Here is a 27,504-nt window from a genome sequence, read left to right as displayed (position 1 = left end):
GACCGTGGGCTCGGCCCCCGGGGAGCGAGCTTGTTTTCCTGGGGCTCTCGGGGGAGCCAAAGAGGAGCCGACATGCCAGGCTCCCTCCCTGTCAGCACTGCGAGGCCTCGAGTAATTACGGAGGAGGCAGAACATGAGGGCTCAGCCAGACCTCGGTGCCTGGCTACCAACTTGGAGAGAAGTGAAATCTCACAGCCCTCAGGCCCAACACCCACCATGTTTATGCTCCAAGCCATTCACAGGTCACTAAGTCATCCCAGGAAAAGAGCCAGGCCACCCCCACGCTCCAGCGCCTCCCAGCCCACGACCTTCCGCTGTGTGAGCGCCTGACCCCCACTGACACGGATCTGTGAGGACCCCAACCAGCACCGTCACCCCGTTTCCAACAAGGAACAGGTGTGGGTCTGCGAGGTATTCAAACAGGCCCAGCGGCAGCGAGGCCCAGGGCTTCCCATTCTCTGCCTCGGGCTGCCCCCTCATTCTGAGGGGATAAAATGGTAAACAGGGGCAGGGCAGATAAAGAAACGCCAGTCATGTGACATTAGCAAAACAGACGGCAACCACCTAGTTCTGAAAGTCAGATAACACCAAGGACATGTCCACAGGCGTCCACTACTAACAGCTCATCGTGGCTGCGCTTAAAATGGGAATCCCAGAGGGAACGGTCCAGAGCCAGGGTGGACACTGGCGCCATCTCTGAGACCACGCTGCTGAGCAGAACTGACTCCTGAGCGGGAGAGAGCCCCACGTCGATGGGAGCAATCAAACAGTCTCAACCACCACCTGGCAAAGAGGGGGTAGGGGGAATCCAGAACTTGGTGGGCGCGAAGTCTACGCTTCCACGACCTGGCCACTTCATCCCAAGCAGGAAGCCAGGGTCCGGGTTGTTGCTGGGGGCCGGCGGGGCGGAGCGGAGGGCTGTGTGGGTTGTAGTGAGGGGTGGCGAACCGGCGGGTGGAGGGTGGGAGGCTCTGTGGGAGGTTTATTTTTGGCCCCGCCACACTAAATTCCAGACTCACAGACGCCAAGGTGAGGCCACCACCTCCACCGCGGCTTGGCAAGGCTGGGTGTGAGTGGGGAAGTAGTAAAATTTAAAAAGTAGAAGAAATTAAGAAAGCAGGAGCTGTTTTCTCTGGGAACACCAAGCTCATAAAGACCATGCCCTGAAGAAAAATCCCCGGCAAACCCACCGAAAGAGCAGGTACACGCGAGGTGTTTCTTGCCACCTCCACGCTCTGTCAAGGGCACCTGGGCGCAGACGGCGTCCCGGGAGGACTGAAGGCCAGGCCTTCGGGGCCAGGGCCCGGCCGGAGCCCGGGCTGCAGCGGTCACAGGCTCCTCGCTGCAGTCGGCCACCTGGAGACTCCTCAGAATGAGCCATCGTTTCCTGGAGAGCAACCTGGATGAGGCCTCTGCCGCCGCCTCCCCATCGGATGCGTGCCAGGGAGCCTGCAGGCCGGGGTGTAAGGCACACCCAGGGAGCTTCTGGATTCAAAAACCAACCCAGCATCGGCCCCGGTGAGGCCTCCTCCCTGGGCCTGTTCTGGGCAGCAGCAGAGGACACAGAACCCACTACAGACACTGCTCTAGCACGGGTCACAGGGCACCAGCCAAGGCCCCGTCCGGCCTCCCGGCCACTCTGCCTCGTGAGCACGAGGGACCTGTGAGCAGCCTCGCAGGTGCTGGCTCTCGGGTCAGGGCAGCAACAGCGCTGACCCACCGGCCATTTTCAGGTTGACCTACTGCCGAGAAGCCGATAATAAGAGTCAAAATGTGTTTCTTGCTTATCATAATGATGCCAAGAATACAGTTTTTCCATTTTACAACCCAACCCAAAGAGGCGATTCCTTAGGCTAGATCTTTACTGCTTAAAGTTCTTGCATTCCTCACGCGGAGACCCTCTGGCCAGGACCCTTGACCTACTGAGCTACGTTCAGGGTAATCCTCAATTTTGACTCTAAAATAAGGTTTTACTTCCCTCCACGCAGTGGGGATGACACGTAAGTCCTGCCTGCAAAGCTCCCACGTGAGCTGACAGTTCAGTCCGCTGTGGCCGCACCCCCAGACGCAGCGCACCTCACATGCGGCAGGAAGGGATGGCGCACAGAACGCGGAATCTCAGAGACTTCATCCAGTCACCCGCTGTGGGACACGTTAGCGTTAAGCTCCTTTTCCCACGCCGGTGTCTGGCTGGGCATTGGGCTGCAGGTTCCAGGTCTGCCTGAGCTTTCCGGGGGTCCGGGAGCAGCAGGCCCGCCCCACTGTGCCATCCCCCGGCAGCACACTCAGGGAGGCAAAAGGTGCCCGGCTCAGGTGCACGGACTTGGCTGAGCCAGGGGGCGCCCCCTGGGCCCTGCAGTTCTGTAGTCTCGTTACTTTTGGCTAGTAAAATAGATAAACACAATCTCCCTTTCTCCTCTTCATCCTGATCCAGCTCAAGCGGAACCTGAGGCCAGCCGAGTGGTCAGCGGACGCCCCTCCTTTCTGCAGCAGGGACGACAGGGCCCCGCGCCTGGCTCTGGAACTGACCGGGTGAGATTCACGCCTGTCCCCCAGACACTGAGCAGCTGAACATTCATGTCGACCTACCACCTTTCCAAACACTGAAGAATGTGCCTGGGCAGAGCGAGCACCCCGTCACTAGAAGTACTTCAGTCCCCTGGCTTTTAATTGGGGGGGGGGGTCAGTTCCTCCTCAAAGGTATGACACAATCTGCCTCCCTAGGCTCCCCACAGTCCCTGAAGCCCAGGGACACCTCATCTCATTCTCCAGGGCTCTTGGGCCCCAGGAGGTGGCGGTGTGGCCCCCCAGCATGCACAACCACTGCTCCCTGCTCTCTCAGCGCCCCCCAGTGTGTGTCCCCACATCCAGGCCACATCTGGGCTGCACCTGCCGTCACAGAGAAACACATTTCGCACTGCAACTGGGCCGTCAAGATGACAGTGTACCTCAGCCGCGCCAGGTACACGCCGGGTGACAACCAGAGCATAAAAAAAGGCCATTTCTAATAAATCCCCCAAAAGGTATAATGAGTAATAAGCCTAGCAGAAAAAAGGAAAGCGGCTTACAACAGCGGATCTTCCTCTTGTGACTTGTGTTCCGGGCGGAGGGGGATGAGCTCCACGTGAAGGGGGAAGAGGAAGCGCGACTTAGATGCAGCACAGGAAAAGGCGAAGTCTAGACACCTGGCCCCGCCCTGCCTCCAGCGCACCCCCCCCACCCTGCCCACCTCTGCCTCTGCCTCTGCCTCTGCAGGAGCCAGCCCGCCAGCCGCTGCAGGAGTGAGCTCAGCTGCCCCAGCAGAGCACTCAGCTTCTTCAAAACAAGGGCAAAGTCCTGTGTCCCTCCACACCCTGCGGGGGTCGGGGACAGACGCCCTCACGCGCTGTTCTTCGGGAAATACCCCCGGGCAAAGTAAGAAAAGTCACTGCAAAAGCTGGAAGTGCTTTGGAAAAGCCTGCAGGCCAGGCCGCTGCTTCCTGACGGCAGGGACAAGCAGCCAACCAGCTGGCCCCAGGGCCCCCAACCCCGACCCCGCAACCCTTTCGGAATGAAGCAGGTGAAGAATCCGGATTACAGGGGAAGAGTGTGGCAAGAGGTGTGTGTCTGGGGTCGAGGGCCGACACCCCGCAGAAGCGGGGGGCACGGAGGGAATGCCGGGATGGGCTGGTCTGGGGGACTCCCAGCACACAGCAGGTGCACAGAAGCTGAGTCACCCCCACCTCGTGTGCCCCGGGAGGTGGCTGCTAACACCTGGCCAGCACCCGTCACGGGGTCGCGTGACTTCTCACCTGCTTACATCAGGAGACTCGGCATTTTGTCCAAAATTGGCAAAACCTTTTTCCAGGGTGCACACGCTGCCAAGAAACACTTACGTTCTTGGAACTTCTGCCAAAACTCGAAACCACAGCTGGGGCTCCGCGAGCGCCCGCCCCCTCAGGCCACCAGGAGAAAACCGAGACTTCCCAGAGAGGGACACACACCCGGCCAGCGGCCTCGGACACGCGCGGCCCTGCGCCCGAGGCGCACCGCCAAGGTCTTCGCAGGGTCCAAAGATCTTTGTAAAAACCGCAGGGATGGGGAGCGCGGGGCAGCCAACCGCCCCACTCAGGGCTGCAGCGAGCCCAGCACACCTGCCCTCGACCTGGGAGACCCCCGGAAGGTCCCGGAGAAACTGCCGCCTCGACGGAGTCGCAAAAATCAGAGACAACGGAGCGTCACAGGACTGAGATGAGCAAACTCCGGACCACCCGCGCCGTGATGGGCGGGTCTAAGGCTGTTCCAAAACACGAGAGGCAGCCCCACAAGCTCCGACACGGAGGAATGCACGGAGCGATTTCTAATACGAACCCCAAGACGGCAGGACCGAAGGACGTGCCCCCGTCCGGGGGAGGGGAGGGGACCCGCGTGGCCCAGCATCAGTGTTTCCATGTTGTGGCTTCGGGTTTTGTGTTTCACACGCACATGTTTTACTTGGACGTTAACTTTTGGCGACCTCAGAGAACCGGGTAAGGGACGGGAAACCAGCCCAGGGTCAGTGTCTGCCTGTCCCTGAAAGTGCCAGACAGGAGGGGGGTCATCTGCTGTGGAGGGAAGGTCAGGGGTGACAGTTCAGTCGCTCCGGGGTTGGGATTTTGCAAATGCTCGACTGGTGAGCCTGCAAGATGCGTGTCCCCAGGGCCCGCGGAGGAGCTGGAAAGGGTCTGGCAGTGGGGCGGGGGGCGTCTGAACCACAGGGTGGCCGATGTGCTGGGCCGAAGAGCCCAGGCTTGGACCCAGTGGGCTTTGCATCCCGGCGTTAAGTACCTGCACAGGTGCGCTGTCGAGTTTGTGTCAGGGTCAAAACAAATTCCCTGCTGCAAGGGGTTAAGTCTCAGGACTGTGAAGCTCTCCCACTGCAGCCCGAGTTCCATCCCCGGCAAGGGAGCTACCCACATGGCGCAGCTGACTTCTGTCTCCCCGCTGCTCCCCTCAGCAGTGGATTTCAGTCAGTCTGCCTGCTCTGCTCCCCACTCTGACTCTGGTGAGCCCTCTCACCCCCTGCACCTCTGGCCTGTACCCCAGGTCGTGTATGCATAAATAAATAAATCTTAAAAAAAAAAAAGAATTCCCGGCTTTTGTGACTCCCACCTCTGCCAGACCCCTGCCCACTCCACACTAACCATTCAAGGAGGGTGCTGCCCCAGGGTGCTGCCCACAGCTCAGGAGGCAGGAAGGCAGGCCAGCGGCACACCCACCAGCCCTGACCTGGGGCAAGTGACCTGCCTGTAGATCCCGTTTCCCATCTGTGAACTGGAGTAATATTCACTTGCCCACCGCAGCGGACGGGTGTGCGGGGGCAGATGTGATTTTCCCAGTGCACCCCCAAAGGAAAGCCAAATGTGCGGTCACAGCCTCTCCCAGACAAAGACTGGACTCTCCTGTCTGCTGGTGCTTTGCATAGATCAACAACCAAAACCACACCCTCGCCAAGGACAGGCAAAGAACACCACCGGCTACGATCAGTCCAGGGCTCTGGGAAGGGTGTTTCCGTTCCGGTGGGGTGAGCCCGGAGGCAACACCAGCTTGGGCAGCATTCTGTGATTACAGAGTTGACTGGCAGGTTCTTTTGCCAAAGCAAAACATGGACGGGGGCTGGTCTGTTGAGGAGCTGGAGACCTGTAGGGCGCTGACGCCCTGTTTGCCCAGGCACCTCACTGTTTGCATCTGTCTTTCGTAAACCAAAGTTGTGCAACTGGCAGCCGTGAATGCAGATACACCCACAGAGGGTGCACCTGCAGCTGAGGGCAGGGGGAAGGGACCAGGTGTGGTGCTGATGGGGCCCCTGACCGTTTCAAGAGAACTGATGGAGCAACCTGCCTGCCAGGCTGCGGCCACCTGCTGGGGGACGCAAACCCAAGATGACAGCCCTGCCCCTCGGCCTCCCTCAGGGCGCTGGACACCCCCCCACACTCACAAATCTAAAGCATGTGGTCACCACTGAGTTCAAGCCACATGCTGACTGCACTGCGGGCGTTGCTCCACGGGGCTCTCTATCCGCACGCACTTAGTGCCCCCAGCACCCTCACACAGGACTCCCGCCACCCCGTTCTCTACGTGAGGACACTGATGCCGGGGGAGCCCAAGTAACTGAGCAAAGCTGCAGGGCGAGGGGCCAGGGAGGGGATCCTGGCACTCTTGTCTGAGCCCACACCCCGCAACCCTGCACCTGCCATCTGTTAATGCTGTGGGGTGCCCAAACAGGACCCTGTGGCCCCCCAAAAGGTCGGACTATGGGATGGAAGCTCCATTCCAAACCGCAGCCAAGCCGCCCCCCACCCCCAAACATAGTTCAACACTCTCTGTATGAATGCCCAGAGGCCCGGAGCCCGGGTCTGTGGACAGACACTCGGTGGAGCAGGACAAGATCTGTCCATCTGCTCAGCGCCACGGCCTTTATCTGGATGTCAGTTTAAGGCCTCGAAGCCGCCGGGAGGCCAGGCAGCACTGTTGTGGAACACGCCAAGAGAAACAGGCCTAGAAAACACGGCTTCACACAGGAGGCACCCCAACTCTAGAGCCGTGACAGTTACCTCAGTATGGGATCGGAAGGAGACAGCGTGGTTCTCCCACTCAGCAGAGCCAGAGGGAAACAGGATTTTCTCAATATTTTCGCCTGGGACCCACATTAAGAAAAACATTTTATGTGCAACTCAGGGCTCACATGTAAAACCCCCTGCTCCGCCGGGGTGGAAAGAAAGGCCTGTGTGAGGGGCACCCCAGGAGAGAGGGGTGTCGCCCAGGCTCCCTGCACCCTGGGGGCTGTGCCCCGGAGCTCAAATACACTCACACCACAAAATACACACACGTCACTCAAATACACACACACGGCAAACACATAATACACAGACGCTACACACGCATGCCCACACACACACACAAATGCACACACACCACACAAACATATACTACACACACTACACATGCGTACCACAAAACCACACAAATACCACACACACCACCTACATACCACACACATCACACAAATACCACTCAGAGCATGCACACACGCATAACCGTACTCCACACGCGCACACACACACACCCCAGAGCTAAGGCCAGTCTCACAGAACAACAGCCAACGGACAGTGAGCCCACCGCGCATCACGGTTTTATGGGGAGAGCCACACGCGAGCTGACCGAGACTGGCCTCTCCCTGGGCCCAGAGCTCTCTGCGGCAGAGTCCTCCGGGAAAGCACTCCAGCCCTGGGCCTGCTGCTCACTTCTTACTTGTCGAGCACAACCCTGGCCGGTGTGTGGCAGAGGGAGAGGGAGGAGCGCCCGGCAGGCAGGGAGGGCACAAACCCAAGGCTCGTGCTCTGAACTAACAGCCCCGGCCCACAGCCCGTCAGGTCCCTGACACCCCCTTCCCGAGGAGCCCTGGCCCCATGTGCCGCCAGCCACAAAAACAGGGGGGGCCTGGCTCCCCAGAGTGTCCGCTCCCAGTGAAGACAGTGGAGGGTTCAGACATGGTCATCAAATGGACACGTGGAGGCTTCAAGTTAAGAACGCGCTGGCTTGGTGGGCTTGCTCACGTTTGCTTTTCTTCACAAAGCCAATTCCAACTTGAAATGAGTGGGCTGCCCCTGTAATCAACTGGGCCGGGACCCCATCAAATGCAGGATGTGCCATGTGGCCCTTCCAGGAAACTCCCCTCACACCCGAGAATGTCTTGTGGCCGGCTCAGGCCCTGACGACGCCCCGTTCTCACGACCGCTTCCCCAGGGAAGAGGAAGTGCACACGGGTCAAACCTCAAGCCTCCGTGTCCCAACCCGTCACTGCCTTCTGGGTGTTTCTCCTAAACCCCAACCCTGCCACCCCCGCCCCTCCAACAGGCCCGCCCTGGACAGGTGCCCGCAGCCCTCGGCAGCCCCACCAGCTCACCTGCCCACAACAATCCACCCCCGGGGGGGACCTTCCAGACCTTGAACCCACAAAAGAGAGGATCCAGGAGAGGCCAACCCAAAGTGGGAGGGGGCAGACAGGGGGTCCTACCGTGATGATCTGCCGCCTGGCGACCAGCCACCAGGGGGGACTGTCCGAACCCCAGAGCACTCCTCGCTGGCGCTCGGACCCTGGCTGGACTACCACCTTCACGGACTCCCGTCTGTCTTAATCGCTACAAGCATCTGGTGAATGAGTGATTATCTCCTCATGTCGCAGATGAAGACACCAAGGCGCTGGGAACTGAAGTCTCCGGCTCCGGTTACACAGCAGGCAGCGTAACAGCAAAGTCAAGTTCTTGTCCTCGAACCCCTTGGGCCCTTCTTTTGAAATATCTTCCCATCTCCCGCTCGCCCGCCCTGCCCTCTGGCCCAGGGCCCGGAGGGCTGTCCCCAGGCCAAGCACAGGCCACTGACTTCCTCCTGGTCTAGCTGGGCGGCCCCCACACCCCAGCCGGGAGCCCGAGCCGGGAGAGCCCTGGGTCCCGCACCCCCAAGCTCTCAGGTGCACAAGACTCGGCAGGTTTGGCCCCAGCGGCGCAATCTCTTATAAAGGGGTGAGATTTTTGATAAGGGAGACCTGGGGTGAGGAGAGCAGGAGCTCAGACTCCCCGCAAGCTGGGACCCGGCCCGGCCCACATGCGAAGAGCAGTAAAAGTTGGAAACACCCCTCCAGGCCTGGGGAGGAGGCAAATAGGAAACGTAATCAAAACACGGGCCAGAAAACAATCTTCCAGCATTTCTAGGAGACAAACTGTGTGTGAGTGTGTGTGAGTGTGTGTGTGTGTGTGTGTGAGTGTGGGTGCGCGTGCAAGCGCGTGCACACACGTGTCTATTTCTCAATTACTCTGCACGCCCCATCGCTCACTGTAACTCCCAGGACCCAACGTGGAAGGAACAAGCATCACATTTCAGGGCCCCAGCGCCAGCCCCGCGCAGAACCGGGGGCCCCGGGCGGGAGGGGGGCCCTTGGCGGCGCCCCCTGGAGCCCCGTGTGTCCTCAGTGAGGGGCAGGAAGGAAAGACACCGCTTTGGGTAATATTATCTTCAAAAAAAAAAAAAGTCACAAACTCATCTTTCCGAGGTCTACACCCCGGGGGCACCCGGCCGGTCCGAGGACCCCGGGGTCACGGCCCGCGGCCCGGGCCAGGCCAGGCCCCCCCCGCGGGCGCCGGCCCCCCCCCCGCGCCGCAGGCCCTCGCGGGAGCCCCAAGCGCCGCTGCTCCCGCAGCTCCCCGCGCCCCGCGGCGCGCGACTTGCAGGGGCCCCGCCGCGCCTCGCCGGCCCGCGCCCCGCTGCAGAGGCCGCACCCCGGACCCGCGGGGTTCGCCCCCGGCCGCCTCCCGGCCGCGGGGTGACCTTGGGCGGGAGGTCAGCGCCCCGCGCCCCGCTTCCTGCAGCGCCGGCGGGACCCGCCCCCCCCCGCGGGCGCCCCCCCCCCGGCCCCCAAGGTCAGCGCGGGCCTCGGGCGGGCGGCCCAGGGCAGCTCGCGGCCCGGCCGGGCTGCGGGGACCCGCCGCGGGGAGGCCAGGCGCGCCGCGCCCCGCCCCGGGCCGCGCCGGCCCCTCCGCCCGGCCGCGGCCCTCGCGCCCCGGCGGCTACTCACCCAGGGGCGCGCGGCCGCCTTTGTGCGCGGACGGCGGGGCCCGGTGACAGGCGGCCGCGCGGCCGGGGCGGGGGGAGCGGGGGGCGGGGCGAGCGGCGGGGGCGGGGCGAGCGGGCCGGGAGGGGCGGGGCGGGGCGGGGCGAGCGGCGGGGGCGGGGCGAGCAGCCCGAGCGGGCGGGGCGGGGCGGGTAGTGGGCGGGGCGAGCGACGGGGGCGGGGCCCGAGGCGGGCGAGTGGGCGGGGCCAGGGTCCGGGGTGGGGCTTCCATGGCCCGGGCAGTGGGGGGGCCCCGCAGCCCCCCCAGTCCCCTCCCCCCGAAGAAAGGGCGCGTCTGCCAGCCGCTCCTTCAAGCCCTCAGCTTTCCCGCGGTCTGGGCCCTTAGGCCACGTTTCTGACTTTCCTCCCCGAGCCGGTCACCTGTGTCCTTCAGCAGGTTGGGCTGACCTTGAGGATGCCCAGGAGGGTCTTGTCTGGGCACCCTCAGCGGCCGGGCCAGCGTGGCCAGCCCCTGAATCTTTCCGATCCTGTTTATTCAGCCACAGAAGGGCAGCTTGCAGCCGTGTTCGCCGCCCCACTGCCGTGCTCAGCACCCCCACCGCTGCTCCACCTGCTCGTCTTCCTCCCGAAGAGCAAGCACCCCAGCCTCAGGCATCCAAGCAGCAAACACCTGCAGGCTCGGGTCCAGACACAGCTCTCGGGAGTGACAGCACCTGCCCAGGCGGACCTTACGCTCTCCAGCAGGGACCAAAAAAATAAATAATCTCAGGTATAGAAATGACTTAGATCAGATGATCAGGTGGTTACATTTGAACTGGAATCCTAAATGACAGAAACTGGCGTCCCACAAAGATGACAATTAGAGAGGTACCCCTCTCCCTGGTCAACTAGGGGCTCAGCTGGACTGGCCTTGTGAAGAAGCTGCAGCAGCAACAGCAAGTTGCCCCCAAGCACACCAGTAACCTCAAAAAAGACAGGCTTCAGGGCTTGGCACTGCTACCGTCAGAGTTCCCGGGAGACACGGCCCTAAATAGACACGCCAGCTTTAACAACCCTTCTTGTTCTTCTCAATACACAGCGTCAAATGTTACATTTTCCTGACATGTCCCCAGACTTTCTCTGTAAAATCCTTGAAAATGTAAATTACTTCCCTTGCAGGCCATCTAAAATTCTCATAGTGGGGCTCAGAATGCAGACAGCGTTCCCGGAGCTCCCTGGAGACAGCACCCAGCTTAAGGTCTGTCTTGGTTCTACTTTTGCACTGACCACTTTATCTAAGACAACAGGGGGAGGCAGCAGAGCAGAAGCAGCAGGTGCAAAGGTCCTGAGGCACCCTCTGTGGATGGCTGGAGCCACTGAGTTGCCGCAAGCATCACAGGGAGCAAACTTTTCAGGTTTTGTGGGCCAAAGTGAGGAATTCAGATATCCTAGGGAAGGTTTTAAGTTAGGAAATACTTGTTTAAAATACCACTTCTCTACTAGATAGAAAATGAACTTCAGGGAAATAGGGGAGACTAAGTGCGCTCTGATGGGAGGATGGGGTTCAGACTGTTGGGGATGGGGATAAGAGTCAGGACTTTGGATACACTGCGGAGGTAATAATCCATGGCCTTGCTTTGTGGGGAGAGGCACGTGAGGCCAGAAAGGAGAAGCAAAGAGATCTGCCTTTGGAATCCTAACACAGAGGGAGGCGGGGCGCTTTCTGATCTGCAGGAGGAAAGAAATGGGGGCTTGGGAGGAAAATCAGGGGGCAGTTTTGGCCACACTGAGTTTGATCTGGTTTTCAGCCACCCCAGAGGAGACGAGATGTCCGAGGCGTCTGGTGCTCAAAACATCCAGTGGCCCCAGATGAAAGTGTGGGGTCACCTGCATGGAGGGACACCAAGTGATGCTAGGAGCTGTCTTCTATCGACACCCTCTAGCTGGTCTTAGGGAATCATCCATCTCAGCAGCCTCTGCCTCCAGGGAAGCGGTGACCCCTCCTTGCTGGCATTTCAGAAGTGGGGTGCCACAGAGGGGCCATTATTTACATGAGACCCCTCCTCCCACTTGGGCCCAGAAGGAAGTGACCTGTTCCTACCCCGCTCCAGGGAGGGCCTACCTCGGGACCAAGAAGCAAGTCCTGGAAAGTCTTTCTGGAAGCCAAGTCTGACTTTAGCCCACGTTAGCAAAGCCTCTGTATAAAATAAATCTTCAATTATTAAAGTTTGACGACTAGAAGTCTAAAGACCAAGAAGATCCAGTGCAAAGCCCTCATTCTCGGGGGGCTGGAGGGCAGCACGGGGCTGGTGGTCTGACGGCCCTGAGCAGGTAAGGCCTGGGCTGTCTAGCTCAGTTGCCCCCTCAGGGAGGCACTCTTCCTGTCCTCATGGCTGCCACCCATCTAAACATGGAGGGAGAGAGCCCTGAGCCATGAGGAGGGAACGCTCTGTCTCACACATTTCTCGGTCCGCTGAATAGGATTTCCCAAACCCTGGCGTTTCGGACCCGCCCTGTCTGGACACACACACACCCCACCCACCCACCCCCACCCCTGTCGGGCCCTGTTGTCCTGCTGGCTACCAGGCAGGGGACTGGGTGATGACTCAGCTCCAGCTCAGGGGCAACCCTCAAGGTCTGGGTTGCCACGAAAAGAGGGGCTCTCTCTGGGCCCAAGGCCTGTCCTGGGCTGGGGTCTCTGATGGAGTGACTTGGGCACAGGCACCCTCTTGCTCAGGGTCTCAAGAAGCAGGTGGGACTGTCCAGTGTCACCTCACCCTGGAGCGCAGAGGAGAGAGGAGCCTGGAACCTCCCAGAGGAACAGGTCCCGGGGCCTACAGGCTACTGGGGGCAGGTAGGAGAGACGCAGGGTCCCCCGGGAGAGGTGAACAGGAGGACAAGGGTTATCTGTGGGCGCGAATGTCTGGGATGCAGGCCGAGGGCCCACCCCTCCATAGGGTGAGGATCCTAGATTAAGGCCCAGGCATCCGAGTCACAGGGAGATAAAGGGGAGAGGCTAGTGGGGCCACAGCTGGGGATCATGGAGGCGACACCACCCCAGTCCACCCTGACAGCTGGGTCCGTTAGGGAGTTCGTGATCCCAGCCTCGGCCGCGTGCTAGGAGGAGCTGAGCACCCGGACCCAACACACAGCAGCCACCACCCAAGAGAACTTAGCCGGGATCCAAGTGCTCATAGTGCCCGTGGGACAGAGACACCCCCAATCAATCCTCAGTCACCCTGACCGTGCTGCGCGGAGTGGGGGCACCACAGCCTCAAGTCTCAGATGCCCCAGTGCTAAAATGTACCGACGTGAGTGGGTCTTAGAAAGGGTTGAGAGGCAGAAAAATTTTCCCAAAGATGGATGGGATTCACAGTTTTTTCTCTTCAAGGCCGGCCGGTGTGGCTGGGCTTCTTGTCAGCTGAGCTCAGCCCCGAAGAGAGACCAGCAGACTCACGCTTGCCGGGGTGAGTCCTCAGTGAGCCCCTGAACACTGCCCCAGCCACCGAGGAGAAGCCTCAGAGTCTCTGTCTACAGCCTCTGGGGAAGTTGCATCTCCTGTAAGTGGACGAGCTCATTCTGGTACGTTCTTTCATCCACAATAGGCAACCTGGCCAGGTGAACCAAGTCTGGGTTCGTGGTTGCCCTAAGCTGTGTCAGCCAGAGGAGGCGCCGCCTGAGGCTCTTCCTCTGTGGCTAAAGGGACGTCATCACGCCCCCGCCGCAGTAGGCTGGAGGGAAACTGAATGAGAGCACGGACCACGGAGAAATCAGGCTCCAGGGTCCCCTTGGTGGGTTTTGGGGTCCCTCCGTTTCAGTCACTGACTCCATTGCTCAGTGAGTCTACGCCCGAGAAGTCAGCCAGGTCACAGGGAAAGTAGTGAGACCTCATTACGCTCCACCCTCCTTGCTGCCGCTTACCTTAGCTGCCGGAAGAAAGTCTTGTTGCCTCCACCCTGGAGGACATATTGGCAGGACCCCATTCAATTGCCATAACTTCATACGGAGCTCCCTTTCATGGCAACTTTGAGCTCCTGCTTAATTTCCTCTTTCTTCCAGTGTTCTAGTTCTCAGCAGCCCCGGACACCATTTATTGGCTGTTATTGGGACAGGCATGGTTGACGCCACCCTGATCCTGCCCTTCTCTTCCTGATCTTGCCCCTCAGCTCAGCTCATCTCCTCCCCTCCCACTTGCTCTCCCCCATCATCCTGTCATCCGTGCCCGCTGCAGGGAAGGGTCATTGTTGGGTGGCAGGGTTGTGATGACCCCACTGAGGTTATGATGTCAGCCTTAGGCACCCAGCGAATGAGAACTAAGTAAGACATGGAGTTTGTTCTGAGGCATTACTGGATTCAGAACAGAATCTGGCACACACAGGGGCCAGCAGAAAGCTTGGAGCACAGCATGATCAAATCCTTTCATGAAACGGGAATTTTGCCTTGTTAAATTCTGAACTCACAGCAAACAAAATAGAAAGGGCTTTTAATTCAGAAAGTTGCTCTCCTGGGCCTCCCCGGTGGCACAGGGGTTGAGCGCTGGGCTGCGAAGCTGCCTGCAGCCTCTGCAGTGCCAGTTCGATCCCTGGCCACCGGCGAGGGTCCCACATGGAGCGCAGACCCCTCCTGCCGCGCCCGCTGCTCCCCTCAGCAGTGTACTTCGTCAGTCTGTCTGTTCTGCTCCCCGCTCTGGCTCTGGTGTATTCTCTCACCCTCCCACGCTTCTGAGTGTATAAATAAATAAACCTTTAAAAAAAGAAAGAAAGAAAGAAAATTGCTCTCCAACAAATTGAGGAAGCCATATGGGATGAAATAACCTTATCCACTTTTTTTTACAAAGTGTGGAAGTTTGGGGTTACCTACTATGCATAGTAAAAGATGTCTATAATGGGTGTTGTCACAGAAAAAGCATCAATCCAAAGAAATGTAAGCTCTATATGAACTCTTTGAAACCCCCAAGTTTCAAAGAGGAAAGGATGAAAAATTGCAGAAACAGTTGATAAATTATGGTCCAATTAATTAAAATGGTGACAAAAAAAGATAGTTATTATACAATCAGAATGGGCTCCTTTAATATGAGATAGTAATACTATAAAGCATCACAAGTCTATTGAGAAGGGAGCCCAAACTTATAGTTGAAAGCCAAGGAACATTCTTGTGCCCACCTTTGACCAATCTTTATACAGGTGCTTAGGCCCACAGGGGGGTTCTCTCCTCCTATGTGATCTCCTTAGACATGACCAGAGGGCCTGTACCAAATGTCATACCTCAGAGGAGAAGGTGAAACTGGGAAATATTGATTCACAAACCAAGAACTTTCTCCCTCTTTGGGAAAATTCAGAGTTAGAACAAGCAATCTTGTCTCCTGGATACACAAAACCTGCTTCCCTTGCCATGCCATCTTTTGAAACTTGACGGAAAAGTGACATTTGAAAGGTAAGTTCTTACAAAGAAGAGAATTTCTTTCACCTCACCTCTAGCTCTTGTTACCTTGGATAGATTTGTAGTCACTGCAGATTACTAAAGGCCATTCTAATGTTAAAATCCTGGATGGTAAGTTCTAGCCTCTGCCTGGGATTCACACATTGCTTTGTTGATTTGTCATTATGCAACACAGCACCTTCCAGTAAATCATGCACCAGCCTAGTACATTCTGCTCTCCTGGTTATGAGAAGGCAGTTGGAAGCAGCAGCAACTGAAATACCTACAAATCATTTCAATGAAATAATTAGCTCATCATTTCCCCAGGGCATGTCAACCCTTCCTTGCCAGAATTTGGGGCTAAAAGTTTTTCATTTTCTTCTTATGAACAAAGTCTCTGGAACCAGAAGTTGTGGGTTCAAATCCTGGCATTGCCCCCTTACAGTCATGTGACCTTGTGTGAAAGACCCAGCCTCTTTGTGTGCAGTTTCTCACCCTCAGATGAAGATAGTGACAGACAGGACAAATTGGTAGGGTTGTTGTGAGGAATTGGGTGAGCTAATATATTTGTAATGTTCTTAGAAACAAATCTACCACATAGTCAGTGCTTTACAAATTGTGTTAAAGGAGAAAACCAAAGAGTTATATGAAAATTATGGTCAACCAATAGAAGAAATAGGAGGTGATCTAAAATCTCTTTAGAGATAGGCTAAAGTAAAAGCTTAAGGACATGATGTGTGCAGACAGAGAATGGGAAGCATATATTTCTCGACCTAACAAAGAAAAAGAAAGGCAAACATAACTTCCAGGAAAAACACATACTCCTCCAAGAAAAGCTCCACATATAAGAAAGGCAGAGTCTGAATACAGAACAAACTAAAACAGATTGAGATTATACAAAAATAGTAGAGTAAGGGCCTCCCCTGGTGGCGCAGCGGTTGAGCGCTGGGTTGCGAAGCGGCCCGCAGCCTCTGCAGTGCCGGTTCGATCCCTGGCCACTGGCGAGGGTCCCACATGGCACGCAGACCTCTCCTGCCATGCCTGCTGCTCCCCTCAGCAGTGTACTTCAGTCCTTCTGCCTGCTCTGCTCCCCGCTCTGGCTCTGGTGAATTCTCTCACCCTCCCACGCTTCTGACTGTACCCAGTGCTTGTATAAACAAATAAATAAATCTTTAAAAAAAATAGTAGAGTTTAAAAAAAAAGGAGAATGTGGGGCCCTCCTTGGTGGTGCAAGGGGTTAAGATGCAACCTATGAAGCTATCCACAGACTCTGCAGCATGAGTTCGATCCCTGGCCAGGGAGCTACCCACATTGTGTGGCAGACCTCTCCTGTCTCCTCGCCCTCTGCTCCCCTCAGCAGTGTACTTTGGTAAATCTTTTCTGTTCCCCACTCTGTCTCAGGTGAATCCTCTCACCCCCACCCTGCATCTCTGGCCTGTACCCCAGCTCTTATATGCATAAATAAATAAATAAATAAATAAATAAATAAATAAATAAATAAGAATGTGTTTGCTTATGATGCTCTGAAAATCAGCTAGATTCTCCTCTATCAGAGTACAAATCCATAGGCTACATACACCAACTGGAAACTGTAATTTTAATTATAAACCATTATTTCCTAGTTCATTTTATAGAAACCAGGCACATGAAGCACTTTGATAACTTTGCAAACACAAATTTAAATCTAAACAAAGTTCTACTTTCTCACACAGTAAAAGGTGCTGCCTCCAAGAAAATAATATCTTAAATCCATTCTTTTTCTTTTTAAAACTAAAGACAACAAGAAAGAAAAAGAATAAGCAAAATATAGACTCAAGTCAATGGGCCAGGAAAATCTAGAATTCTGGGAATTGTTGCTCTAACTAGAAATTATGCAATCCACATACACTTTGGCCAAGAGGGAGGCATTTCCTGCCCCTTAGGAACATAAGGTGAAAACTGTGCCAGGCTTCCTGTAACCAATTGTGCCATCGTGTTTCATCACCTGAGCAAGGCTGGGGAGGGAGCCCTTGTAAACATTTACTTGCTCAACTGTCCCTGCAGAATGCAGGAGTTTGGGTTTGAATGAATGAATGGATGAATGAATGGGTGGGGACGAGAGGAAGAGGGGAAGTTGTGTTAGTACTTCTTTGGGCTTATGTTCCACAGCCAGATGTACTCTGTACTGACAGAACTCCACTGTGGTCCATTGTCACCGGTCAGTTGTGCTCCTCTGTCTCCTCAGAGGTTGGGTTGCCCTTGCAGGGAAGCAGCAAGCAGGGTACAGACATCCCAGGGTCCCCTGTGCTGGGTATATCTGCACAGTCATTGAGTCTTACTGTCTACCATGTTGTAGCTCCCTTTTAATTTGGGCTTTCTCATTACTAAACAGTTTTGGAATTTATGAACCCGCCTTCCAAGGATAATAGGGCACAGTCATGATCAAATGTTGTGACAGGAGGGGTTTTGTTTAGACAGTCTCCTCTAGCCCTGTCTCCCTGGTCATACCCCCTCCCTGGGTGACTCTGTCCCCCACGGAGACTTGAACACAAGAGATTCAGACTTCCCTGCCTGTTGGTTCCAAATAATACGTCCAACGACCTGGCAGGTAGCTGCATCTGGATGACCCACAAGCACAAACTCAGCCAGGTCAACAAGAGACTCTAACTGGGGTCCCTGCTTCCAGGCACACCCCATGATCACACAGTACAATGCAGTCCCAGGAAGAGCTCTGCCCTGAGCAAAAAAAAAAAAAAAAAGAAGAAAACATTTAACATGTCACTGAGTACATGTTGTTCCAGCTGTTGTTCTGTCCGAGGTAGAGTCATTTGCAGCTGCAGAGGCAGCTTGAGCCAGTTTGAAGGTGCAGAGCTAGCCAGCGTGTAACCAGACAGAAAACCCTGCCCCTCAGCACGCCTTTGCCTTGTCCCTGAACACACAGCCCCCTTGTTTGCTTTCAAAGTAGTGCCCTCTGCCCCTGCAGGAAGGTGCTCCATGGCTCGCCCGCACTGCAGCGCTTGCTCCTTTTTATGGAGCCTGGTCACTGTGTTAACTGATTGACGATCAGCAGATGGCCCCCTCTCGGGAGGGGAGCCCACCTCCGCCCTTAGTGCACCCCCAAGGATTAAGTCCAGCGTCCTTGGGAGAGCAGAGAGGACCCCAGCCATCAGCACCCCATCCTCATCTCCCCTGTCCTGACCTCAAGTTCGTTCCCCAAACACACCGCGGGGTTTCTTGCCTCTCAAGACTCTGCATGAGACTCCCCTTTTCTTGGAAACTTGTTCCTGAAATTTCTCCTGAACCCTCCTCTCCCACTGCTCCCAACTAAGTCACAAACTCCATTTTTCTTCTGCCCCACAGGGCCTTGGGGCAAACAGCCAGCACGCCCGTAAGCAGCTCGGGGACCTCGCGTGCGGAGAGGCTGGGCTCCCAGGAAAGGGCCAGCTGCTTGGACTCTTCGTCCAGCTGCCCTACCTTGGATGGTGAGACTTCCTGCAGCTTCTCCCGCCTACTTGGCATCTCCTGTCCATGCTCCCTGCCCCCGTGGGCTCTGTGAAGGCCCCATGCAGGGCCGGGATGCCTGCTGGACGGCCTAGGCCTGTCTGGCCTTGGTGCCCACGGGGGCCACCGCCCTACACACCAGGCCTGCTGCCTTGAGCCCCGGACCCACAACTGGAGAACGGAAACCTGGCCGGGGAGGCGACCTCGGCCCACCGCGCGGGCTGTCGGCTGTGAGGGGGGCTCACTTACCAGGGCTCTGCTCCACGGAGGATGTTCCCCTCACCCTGGGCTCAACTGCCACCAACTGCCCACTGGCCAGGATTCCTGGCTCTGGTGGGGCCCGTCCTGCCACTCCCTGGAAACAGAACTTCTGCTCCACAGAGCACCCGGCCAGCCTTCCTCTGCGTGGTCTGCAGATTCGTTTAAGGGGGCTCCAGAGTCATCCCGCGTGCTGGGCTGTGAGCCCTCTACAGTCCCTCCTGCTCCGCGCCCTGGGGGCTCCGCCCAGAGTGAGCTCGCTGAGAGGGGACTTGCTTCTCTTCTAGGGCCCAAGGCGTGGGGACAAGCAGCTGTTCAGACTCCATCATTGCTTCCCTGGACAATTCGAAAACCTCTCTCGAGCCTCTCCACCCCAGAATCTGGCCTCAAGGCTGTCGTCCGCGGGGACGGAGCCCGGTTAAGAGCTGCGTCCTATGATGCTGCTGACGCTGGCAGTGTGGCTCCCGTGCGGAGATAAACGAGCCTGAGCTGGGGGCTGGAACCCCCGCGGGAGGCTGTGCACAGTAGCACCCCAATGATGACGGCTGGAGAGCTGGACCCAGGGAGCCAGGCTAGAAGCCTGCTATGAGCCTGAGGCCGGGGCTGGGGCGGGGCTCAGCCCGCTGAACTCGGGGTCTAGGGCGATCCAAATGGCAGCGTCTGTGGGCAGAGCAGAGAGCAAAGCGCTAACACGTTCTGAGCTCCTCTGCAGGGCCTGGCAGGGCTGCGGGCAGGCACAGGCCAAGACAGGACAGAGTTGCTGAAGGTTGCAAGGAGAGGGGTGTCAGTTGCAGAATCTGGGAAAATTTGAGGGGCTCGGGGGCAGCACAAGGGCTTTCACAGGCAGCCCTCATTTTACTGCACTGCGCAGAAAATGCCTTATTTATTTATTTTTTTTCAAATTGAAGGCTTGTGGGAACCCCGCCTGGAGCCAGTCTGTCAGCACCTGTCCCAGAGCACGTGCTCCCTCGGGCTGTCTGTCAGCTGGGTGAAGCACGCGCGTGGTTTAGACAGGGCGCTGTTGCGCCATGGAGTGGCGCGCACCCGCTGCTTTTGTACGCGCTGGAAACCAAAAGGCTCACGTGCCTTGCTTTACGGCGATACTCGCTTTACTTCGGTGTCCAGAACCAAACCCACACTCCCTGAGGTGCGACTGTCAGAGCCACGTGATGACTCTGCTGGCCACTAGGACCAGCCTTTTCCTGCTGGAACTAGGAACCCGTTGCACCTTGTAAACCGGAGGCCACACCACCACATCTGTGATGCGGGAGGGCAGACCCCAGCGAGAAGAGACTAGAAACTAGCCAGAATGTTCCTCGCCCCCCCAGGCTGACGACACCTTCAGACGAGTCACGGCCAAGCCGGAAAGCATCCAGGCCAAGCCCGGGGGCACTCGGTGGCCTTAACCGTGGCCTTCCCTCCCTGCCAGACCCAACTAGGGCGCAGGCGGCCGCGGCACTCACGTTGATGTTGGACGACCACACGTTTCGAATCCATCCAGGATCTCTCATCATTGGAATCTGCAAAAGAAGAACACGAGAAATTAATTCATGGACATATTCTGGAATCAATGTCAGCGGCTGCACCAACATCGGTTCCCTTGAAGGCGGCGAACTGCGTGGCAGGTGATGCCGTCACCCCAAAGCAGGGAGGTAGAGGAGAGGAAGGAGGTGGTGACGCCTCTCCACGCGCCTCCCCTAGAGCCAGCCCCGCAGCCCAGGGCTCTCCCGCCTACTCCTCCAACCTCTTCCCAGCCCTGAGCAACCCTGGCAAGGCTTCAGGAGATGAGACAGTGCCAGGAAGTGATGGACTGTGGCGTCAGAAGACTTGCCGCCTCCTGACCGGCTGCCTCTGTCCTAAGCAGTGTCAGGGCCTGGAGCTTGTTTGTGTGTCTGCAAAGTGGTGTGACCGACAGCCTGAGCTGCCGTCGAGGAGGGCAGGTAAAGGAGCAGGGGTGAAGGGGCAGAGGCCTTGGATGGACTTCGGGTGTTGCTGTCCCTGCGAGCAGCGCCTGCGTAGCCCCCTTCGCCCCACCCCCCGGGGCCGCCACCCCCAGACTGGCTGGTCTCAGTGCCCTGGGCCTGCAGGTACAATCCGTTATCTCAAAGACATCCCCGCCTTGAGCTGACTACAGCGGCGCGGCCTCCCCGACCCCTGGTTTACGTGGTGCTGTACGACATTCCCTCGGGGACCCCGTACGTGGCCGGGCAGTGGGAACACAGATGTGAGTGCGAGGTGGACTTGCCTGAGGTCCCTGAAAATGCAGAAGGGTGGGGTCAGGAAGATGGTAGGAAAGCAGTCTGGGCTGGGGTGACCGTGCTTGCGTGCCCGGGGTGGGGGGCCAGGACCCCCAGACATGCCCGGGGTGGGGGGCAGCACGGCAGGGCACCAGCGCTCTGTCTGCAGGGACCCAAGTTCCGGCGGCGCACAGAGGTTGGCATCTGAGCGGCTTCTGCGCGGGGCCCTCTGGAAAGGGGGGGAAACGGCTGCTCAGGCGGAGACAGGTGTGTCCAGAGCCACAGAAGCAGCGACACACCTTCAGGGCGCAGCGGGCTGGCGCGGGGGCAAGAGGGGAAGCTGGGGTGGGCCCAAGGCAGGAGACAGGGGTAGCGGGACAGGCCGCTTCCCTCCCTCCCTCCCTCCCTGCTTTCTTGTTGTAAAGTCTGTCTTCCCCAAACAAAACCTCTCGCAGGAGTCCAGATGCTTCAGATCTGTCCTCTGTGAAGTGGGGGTTAAAACACACTGCCGGCCGTCCTGGGGACTGAACGAGAAGAACTGAACACACAGGCACAGAACAGCTACACCGTGTTCACGGTCACGGCTCCCGGGGGTCTCAGGGGTGGTAATTTTATGGGGATTACACGTGAGAGGAGAACTCAAACAATGTACAAAAATGAACAACAATGTAAAAAATAGAGATAAATTAAAAATTTTTAAATGTATTATGTGTTCCGTGGATGTCACGTCGTGTTATTCTCATTCTTAACCACCACTGCGTGTAACGGAGTAGGCCAGAGGCACCTGCTCCAGCCAGGTCAGGGGGACACCGCAGCCCTGCTCTTGGCTGCCCCCAGGGGAGAGCTGCGGAGAGTAAGGTGACCAGATCCGGGGCCACCGGGGCCACTTAGGGGCGAGGATACACCCGCATGTCGCGGGCAGAAGTGAGGTTAAAAGCTCCTCCAGCCAAGAACGGCCAGGGCATGAGCCACGGGGACGAAGAGGAAGGGGGAGCTGAGACTCACCCGGCTTTGGTCCGTGGGTGAAGAGGGAGCTTTTGAAGGGGATTGAATTTCTGGTCGGGGAAACATGGGGGGGAATGTTCTAGGGTCCTGGAGCCACATGTATAGAAAAAGTACAGATTTTCCGACAAGGCAGATCAGGGTAAGAAGCAGATGGGAGCTCAGGGAGCCTCCCCAAGCCCGGGTACCTGTTGGAAAACTGGGGACAAGGTGGTTGATGTCTTCATCTATAATTTGCTTAACATGGCGACTAATTCAGTCCCGCTTCTAGCTGACGGGTGCATTTCAGACCCTTCTTGGGATCCAGTTACTGTTTCTAAGCCCACTGCTGAGGAACATCACAGCCCCTGCGAGGAGTCACGCAACTTGGCGACGCATGTTCTGGGCCATCCACTCAAATTCCTTGGGGGCACAGACTCTCTCATGCCCGCCGGTGCCGCAGGGGACAATGGTCTGGTTGATTCCGTGCTCACGAGGTCAGTGAGGCCGGCTGCCAGCAGTTTCGCCCACAGTACTTGGATTTGGTCCCAATGACAAATGAAGTTTCAAATCAAATGTGTTTTTTGTGGCCAAGAGGGCCTCCCCATGACTCTGACCCCCAGTTTGGTTTGATTTTAGAGATGAATGGTAAACACAAGACCACCAAATAGGGCGAACCCATGCATTGCCATAACAGCTCCTCTCAAAGCTAAGAATAACGCATTCCACCCCACAAGGGCGTGACTGTGGTCATTCAAAATTCTATCGGGCCTCCCTGTTGGCACAAGGGGTTAAGACGCAGCCTATAAGGCTCTCCACAGCCACTGCAGCACAAAATCGATCCCCAGCCAGGGAGAAACCCACATGGCGCACAGACCTCTCCTGTCTCCCCGCTGCTCCCCTCAGCAGTGTACTTCAGTCAGCCTGCCTGTTCTGCTCCCCACTCTGTCTCTGGTGAATCCTCTCACTCCCCACACCTCTGGCCTGTACCCCAGTTTTGTGCATAAATAATCTTAAAAAAATTCTATCATTAAGTCCTGGCCCGGTCTTGGGACCCTGGTCACTGGCAGTCAGCAGCAGAGTTGAGTAAACAGATAGAGCCAGTGGTCAGGCCAGGGGGCTAGAGCTCAGGTGGTCCACGAAGGAAGAAAGACATGCTGACTCGCTGTGTGGCTGGACTTGGTTGTCTTAGGGGCGAGGACGGCCAAGAGCCCACCTTTGGGCGCTGTCCCCTGCTGGAATAGCTGGTTTCGGCTGCCAGGCTGACGTGCTGGTGATCGCCCTTGAGTGTCTTTCTTAATGAAGTTCACTTTTGCAGTATTTCCTCAAATTAAACCTCTGAAGACCAAATGGCCTTCTCTAAGTGGCCCTTAACTCCCCACTCATGGGCTTCTTCCTCAGAGGCATATGTCAGAGGAGTAATTGTTTACTGCACAGGTGCAGGCAAGCGGTGATGGCGTCTCGGGTAAATGGCCTGGACCCAGCAGCAGCCGGGCAGCAGGGCAGCTTTCAGGGTGAAGCAGGCCTTGCTTGGAGGGAACCTGGATGTGCCCCTCCTTTCACAACCACATCCAGCAGTGAGCAAATCCTGCAGCTGCTCCTCCCGCCAGGGTCCCCAGTCCCTCTCGTTGTTCAGCCCCACCCTCCCAGCTCCAGCTCTCTCACGTGGCTCAGAGCAGCAACCTCTGAGGCAGGTTTTTCTCGGCGCTGTCATAAACCTTTCCTTGCTAGGTAAGCAAAGTTCCTACCCATCTGTCCAGATCACTCCCACCTGCTCCTCTGGATTCTCCGACCCTTTCAATCCCTCCTTTCACCTGACTCCAGCCAGACCCTTTGCTGCTGCTCTGCCTTCTGCCTGGGAGGCATTTCTGCTGGTTGCCAACAACTCATTCCCCAGACAACAGCTGACACCCCACTCTGAGAGCCTGCCCCAGCCTCCTCCACTGGATCACCCCCCCACCCCCCACCCCACCCCCACCCCCCCACCCCACCCCCGGACAGTGAGGGCCCCGGGGCGATCAAGCCAAGATTAGACCCTGGGTTCTTAGGCAGGTAAATGGGCTCCTTGAGCAGCCCTGGGGCTCTTCGGGGGTCCTCCTGGGGGGAGAGGGGAATGCAAGGAAGCAGCTCCAGGGAGTGCAAGGAAGGGTGGGAGGTAACACAAAAGCATGTTCTGCCAGGCGTCAGAGAAATTCGGAAGCATTCGAGAAAGCAGAGACAAAGTTTTCTGGTTTTGTTTTTCGTCATAGGGTTTTGTTTTTGTTTTTGTTTTTTTGGGTTTTTTTGCCTGTCATTACATCATTGCCTGTGGTCCATCTCCAGGGGGACACATACAATCTAGCATTTCCCCAAAACACAAAAACTTGAAACCTCTTTGTCAGCAAGGGAGTGATGGTGTTTGTATGTCAGGTAACTTGTTTTGGAGAAATGCTGCAGCAGAAATGTCAGGTGTCATGTCCACACCCAGGAGCCACCATCCAGACTTCCCTCCCCACCTGGGCCCAGGGAACACGAGGTCACAGGGGTTTTCCTCCATGTCCAGTGCGGCCACATCCTGATAAACATGTGGCAGATGTTGCGGGGAGCTCGGTTGCCGAGCATCGCCAGAGAGGGCCTCGGCCCCGTTTCTGCTCCACGTGTCTCACTTTCACACCATCACGATGTTGAAAAATCCTGAGTCAAACTGTTATAGGACAGGGAGAGGGGCAGCCCAAACCCCACAAACCTGCCTATTCTACATGGGTTCTGCCATCCGCCCCATCAACACAAAACATAGGAGACTTTAATGGGAAGGAACTTTAATAAAACTAGGAAACAATACAGGTAAGGCCAAGAGTCTAGTTTCTAAATGAAGCATCCAGAGTGACCCGTCCCCTCGTGGGTAAAAGTCCATCCATATGGGATCGGCCCAGAGCAAGGCCCCAAAGCCTGCCACGAGTCTAAAGCACCTTCCAATGGGGACCCACAGAAAAGGGTCACAAACAACCGGACAAGCCCAGAAGGAAAAGAGCAAAATCAACATCAAGATAAAAGCTGCCATTGTCACCTCCCCACGGGTCTCACCCACATCTGTGTCACCCCGTCCACGACCAAAAGACAAGCGCAGTTTCTTCACGTGTCTCTAGGTTCCATGCGCCTCCTCCAGGTCTCCTGGCTCCATCCTGCTTCCTTCCTCAGTCTCTTCTGCAGCTTCTCCTCTCCCTGCTCAGCTCCACCCTCCCTTGGGTGGGGCAGGGAACCTCCCCCTTTCCTGGGGACCACCCTGTTACAAAACACTTGTAAGTTGGGAGCCCTTTGTGGTTTGAAGAAGGTCAAGAATGAGGAGCCTTGTGGAAGGAGACATGTGAGTGTTTCAAATCTCTCCTTTCATGCCAGCTATGCCCAGGTCGAGTGTCCTACCATATATGAACAAAACACGTCCTGGCAACTCTTAAAACTTGGTATCTGGGAGCCACAAGACCGGAAGGAGGAACTCAGTGAGACACACATGATCACACAACACACTGATGCACCCGGGGTCTCACGCGGCTGCTGAGGAACAGGGTAGTGTAAGGCAGGCCGACACCCACCCACCCAGAGAGGACACACCCACCCCAGCCGCAGCAAGAGCACAAGCAGGTGTTCAAGGTAACAAAATCGAGGTTCTAGAATCGGACAGACAAGAACACGCGGACTCTCTGTGTGACGCTGCCCTGGTCGCTTAACTTGTCTATGCTTCAAGTTTTTCCTCTGTAAAATGGGGATTAAAATAGATGACTATTGTGAAGCCCAACTGTGCATGGGTTTATAACCCTGGCACTGAAACCGTTCCATATAATGCTGTCAGCAAATGTCACATTTCATTATCCTTCTTGTAACTCCCACTACAAGCGGGGCCAGCGCTCACTTGGACTGAAAGCCCCCCTCCTGTCCACCTGGGCCCGGGGCTGTAGCCACAGGGCAGTGCCATTCAGGGTACAGACCAGCGGAGACTGGGCAAGCCTAGGTGGTCACACGTCACTGTGCATCTATTCATTGCACAGACATCCATCGGGCTGAGCTCCAAGCTCACCACTGGCCCAGGTTCTAAAGTGCCTGAGCATCTCTGATGCAGAGCCCTAAATATGCTCCCCAAGTTTGTGACAGGTGACAAACTTGGGCAGTGGGCCTGAGTGAGAGTGGCCACTCCGAGTCCCCACTCCAGAAGGGGGGCTTGTTTGCAGTCTAAACTCTGAGGTTTCGTGGTAAAGGTTCTGTTTCACACAATAGGCAAAGGCTTGGTCTCGTCCAGGATGCCACAGATTCCACAGGAAAGGACCCGGATAAACAAGGTCTGTCTGTTGACAAGAAGAGCCTGCAGCCCCCTCGAAGGAGCTGGTGCCTCCTGTAACCTCAGGACAAAGGCACTGCACCCAGCCCCACGGGGGTGCACAGCTGAGGGCAATTTAAAAGCCCAGGTTTTAAAAAACAGGTCCTGGCAGCCACCAATCTGTTCTTTACATCTCTAAATTTGGTTTTGTTTGTTGTTACCCTTGGCAGTTTGTGTGTGTGTGTGTGTGTGTGTGTGTGCTATCGGGGTCAGAGGTGCAGACTTGCAGTTCCGAGCAGTGCAGGGACTCACCGTGTGGCTCAGGGCTGTAGCTAACAATACTATATTGTGTATTTGAAAGCTGCCAAGAGAGTAGGTCTTAAAAGTTCTCACCGCCAGAAACACGCGTGTGACGGCGTGGGGTGGATGTGGACGGGGCTTCTGGTGGTGATCACTTCCCGGCACAGACAGAAACGGACCACTGTGTCGTGCATCTCAGAGTCATAGAGTTCTCAGCTAATTTGATCTCAATTAAAAAAAAAAGCTTCCCTGTGCCATCGACCAACTTAATATTTGCGTGGCTAGATTAGTTTATCTTTCTAAGAATAAAGGGCGACACGGAGAGTTCTCGATCATGGCCACTGTGAACTCTTAGTAAACTCACTTGCTCTGAGGGGACGGAGGTTCCCATGGGAGCGTGGGAATGGCGGGGAGCCAGGCAGCCGGGGAGCCAGCCCTGACCCCCCAGCTCCAAGTGGGTGGGTTTCTCTGTAGCAACAGCCGCCATGGAGAACAGGCCTCCAGGTGCTCTGGTCCTTGCATTTCTCAGAAGAGGCGGGTGACGTGGGAGCTGGTTACAGCCACCCTGATTCCAGGGAGGACTTTAAATAAAAAAGCAGAGACAGCCCCTCGACCTTGGGTACAGCCAGTCCCGACCACATCTGGTCTCCTGGGACAGCCGCCCAGCCCTGGGCCCCCGCCAGGCTGGAGAAAGGGCAGCAGGCGAGAGGGAGCCGGGCAGGACACGCTGTGCCCGCTCCTCCAGGCTGAGCCGAAGGAGATGACAGGCGCTCCCAGCCCCCAGGCCCCCAGAGGAATCCTTCTGGGCGAGGCGTGCTGGAAGGAAAGGTCGTCCTTTGCTCAGCAGAAAAGACAACGCAGTGACACCCCCTGGCCCGCCCAGGGCAGTGAGGACGGTCAGCAAAGCCCAGCCCTTCCGGGTTGGGGACAAGCGGCAGAACCCTCCGTCCCCAGAGGGTTGCATGTGACCAGGGGTG

At 56.8% G+C, this 27,504-nt stretch overlaps 1 protein-coding gene across 3 annotated transcripts in view; it reads right to left on the bottom strand.

Annotated features, from left to right (window-relative positions):
* The window catches only part of LPIN1 (lipin 1), a gene marked incomplete at both ends in the record, with an annotated part of 78,700 nt that overhangs the window by 40,859 nt on the left and 10,337 nt on the right, over positions 1–27,504 (bottom strand). For 2 of the 3 annotated variants that reach the window (XM_084235510.1, XM_084235512.1), the window contains one exon: positions 20,185–20,241. The exons of the other annotated variant lie outside the window; for it this stretch is intronic. In XM_084235510.1, coding sequence (XP_084091636.1) covers positions 20,185–20,241 — 57 coding nt within the window. The remainder of the gene's footprint in view (positions 1–20,184; positions 20,242–27,504) is intronic. 3 annotated transcript variants of the gene reach the window in all.

This window comes from Talpa europaea, assembly GCF_964194135.1.
Source record: "Talpa europaea genome assembly, chromosome: 6".
NCBI lineage: Eukaryota > Metazoa > Chordata > Mammalia > Eulipotyphla > Talpidae > Talpa > Talpa europaea.
Note: the sequence above shows the minus strand (reverse complement) of the source record. Positions and strands in the feature narration are given on the sequence as shown.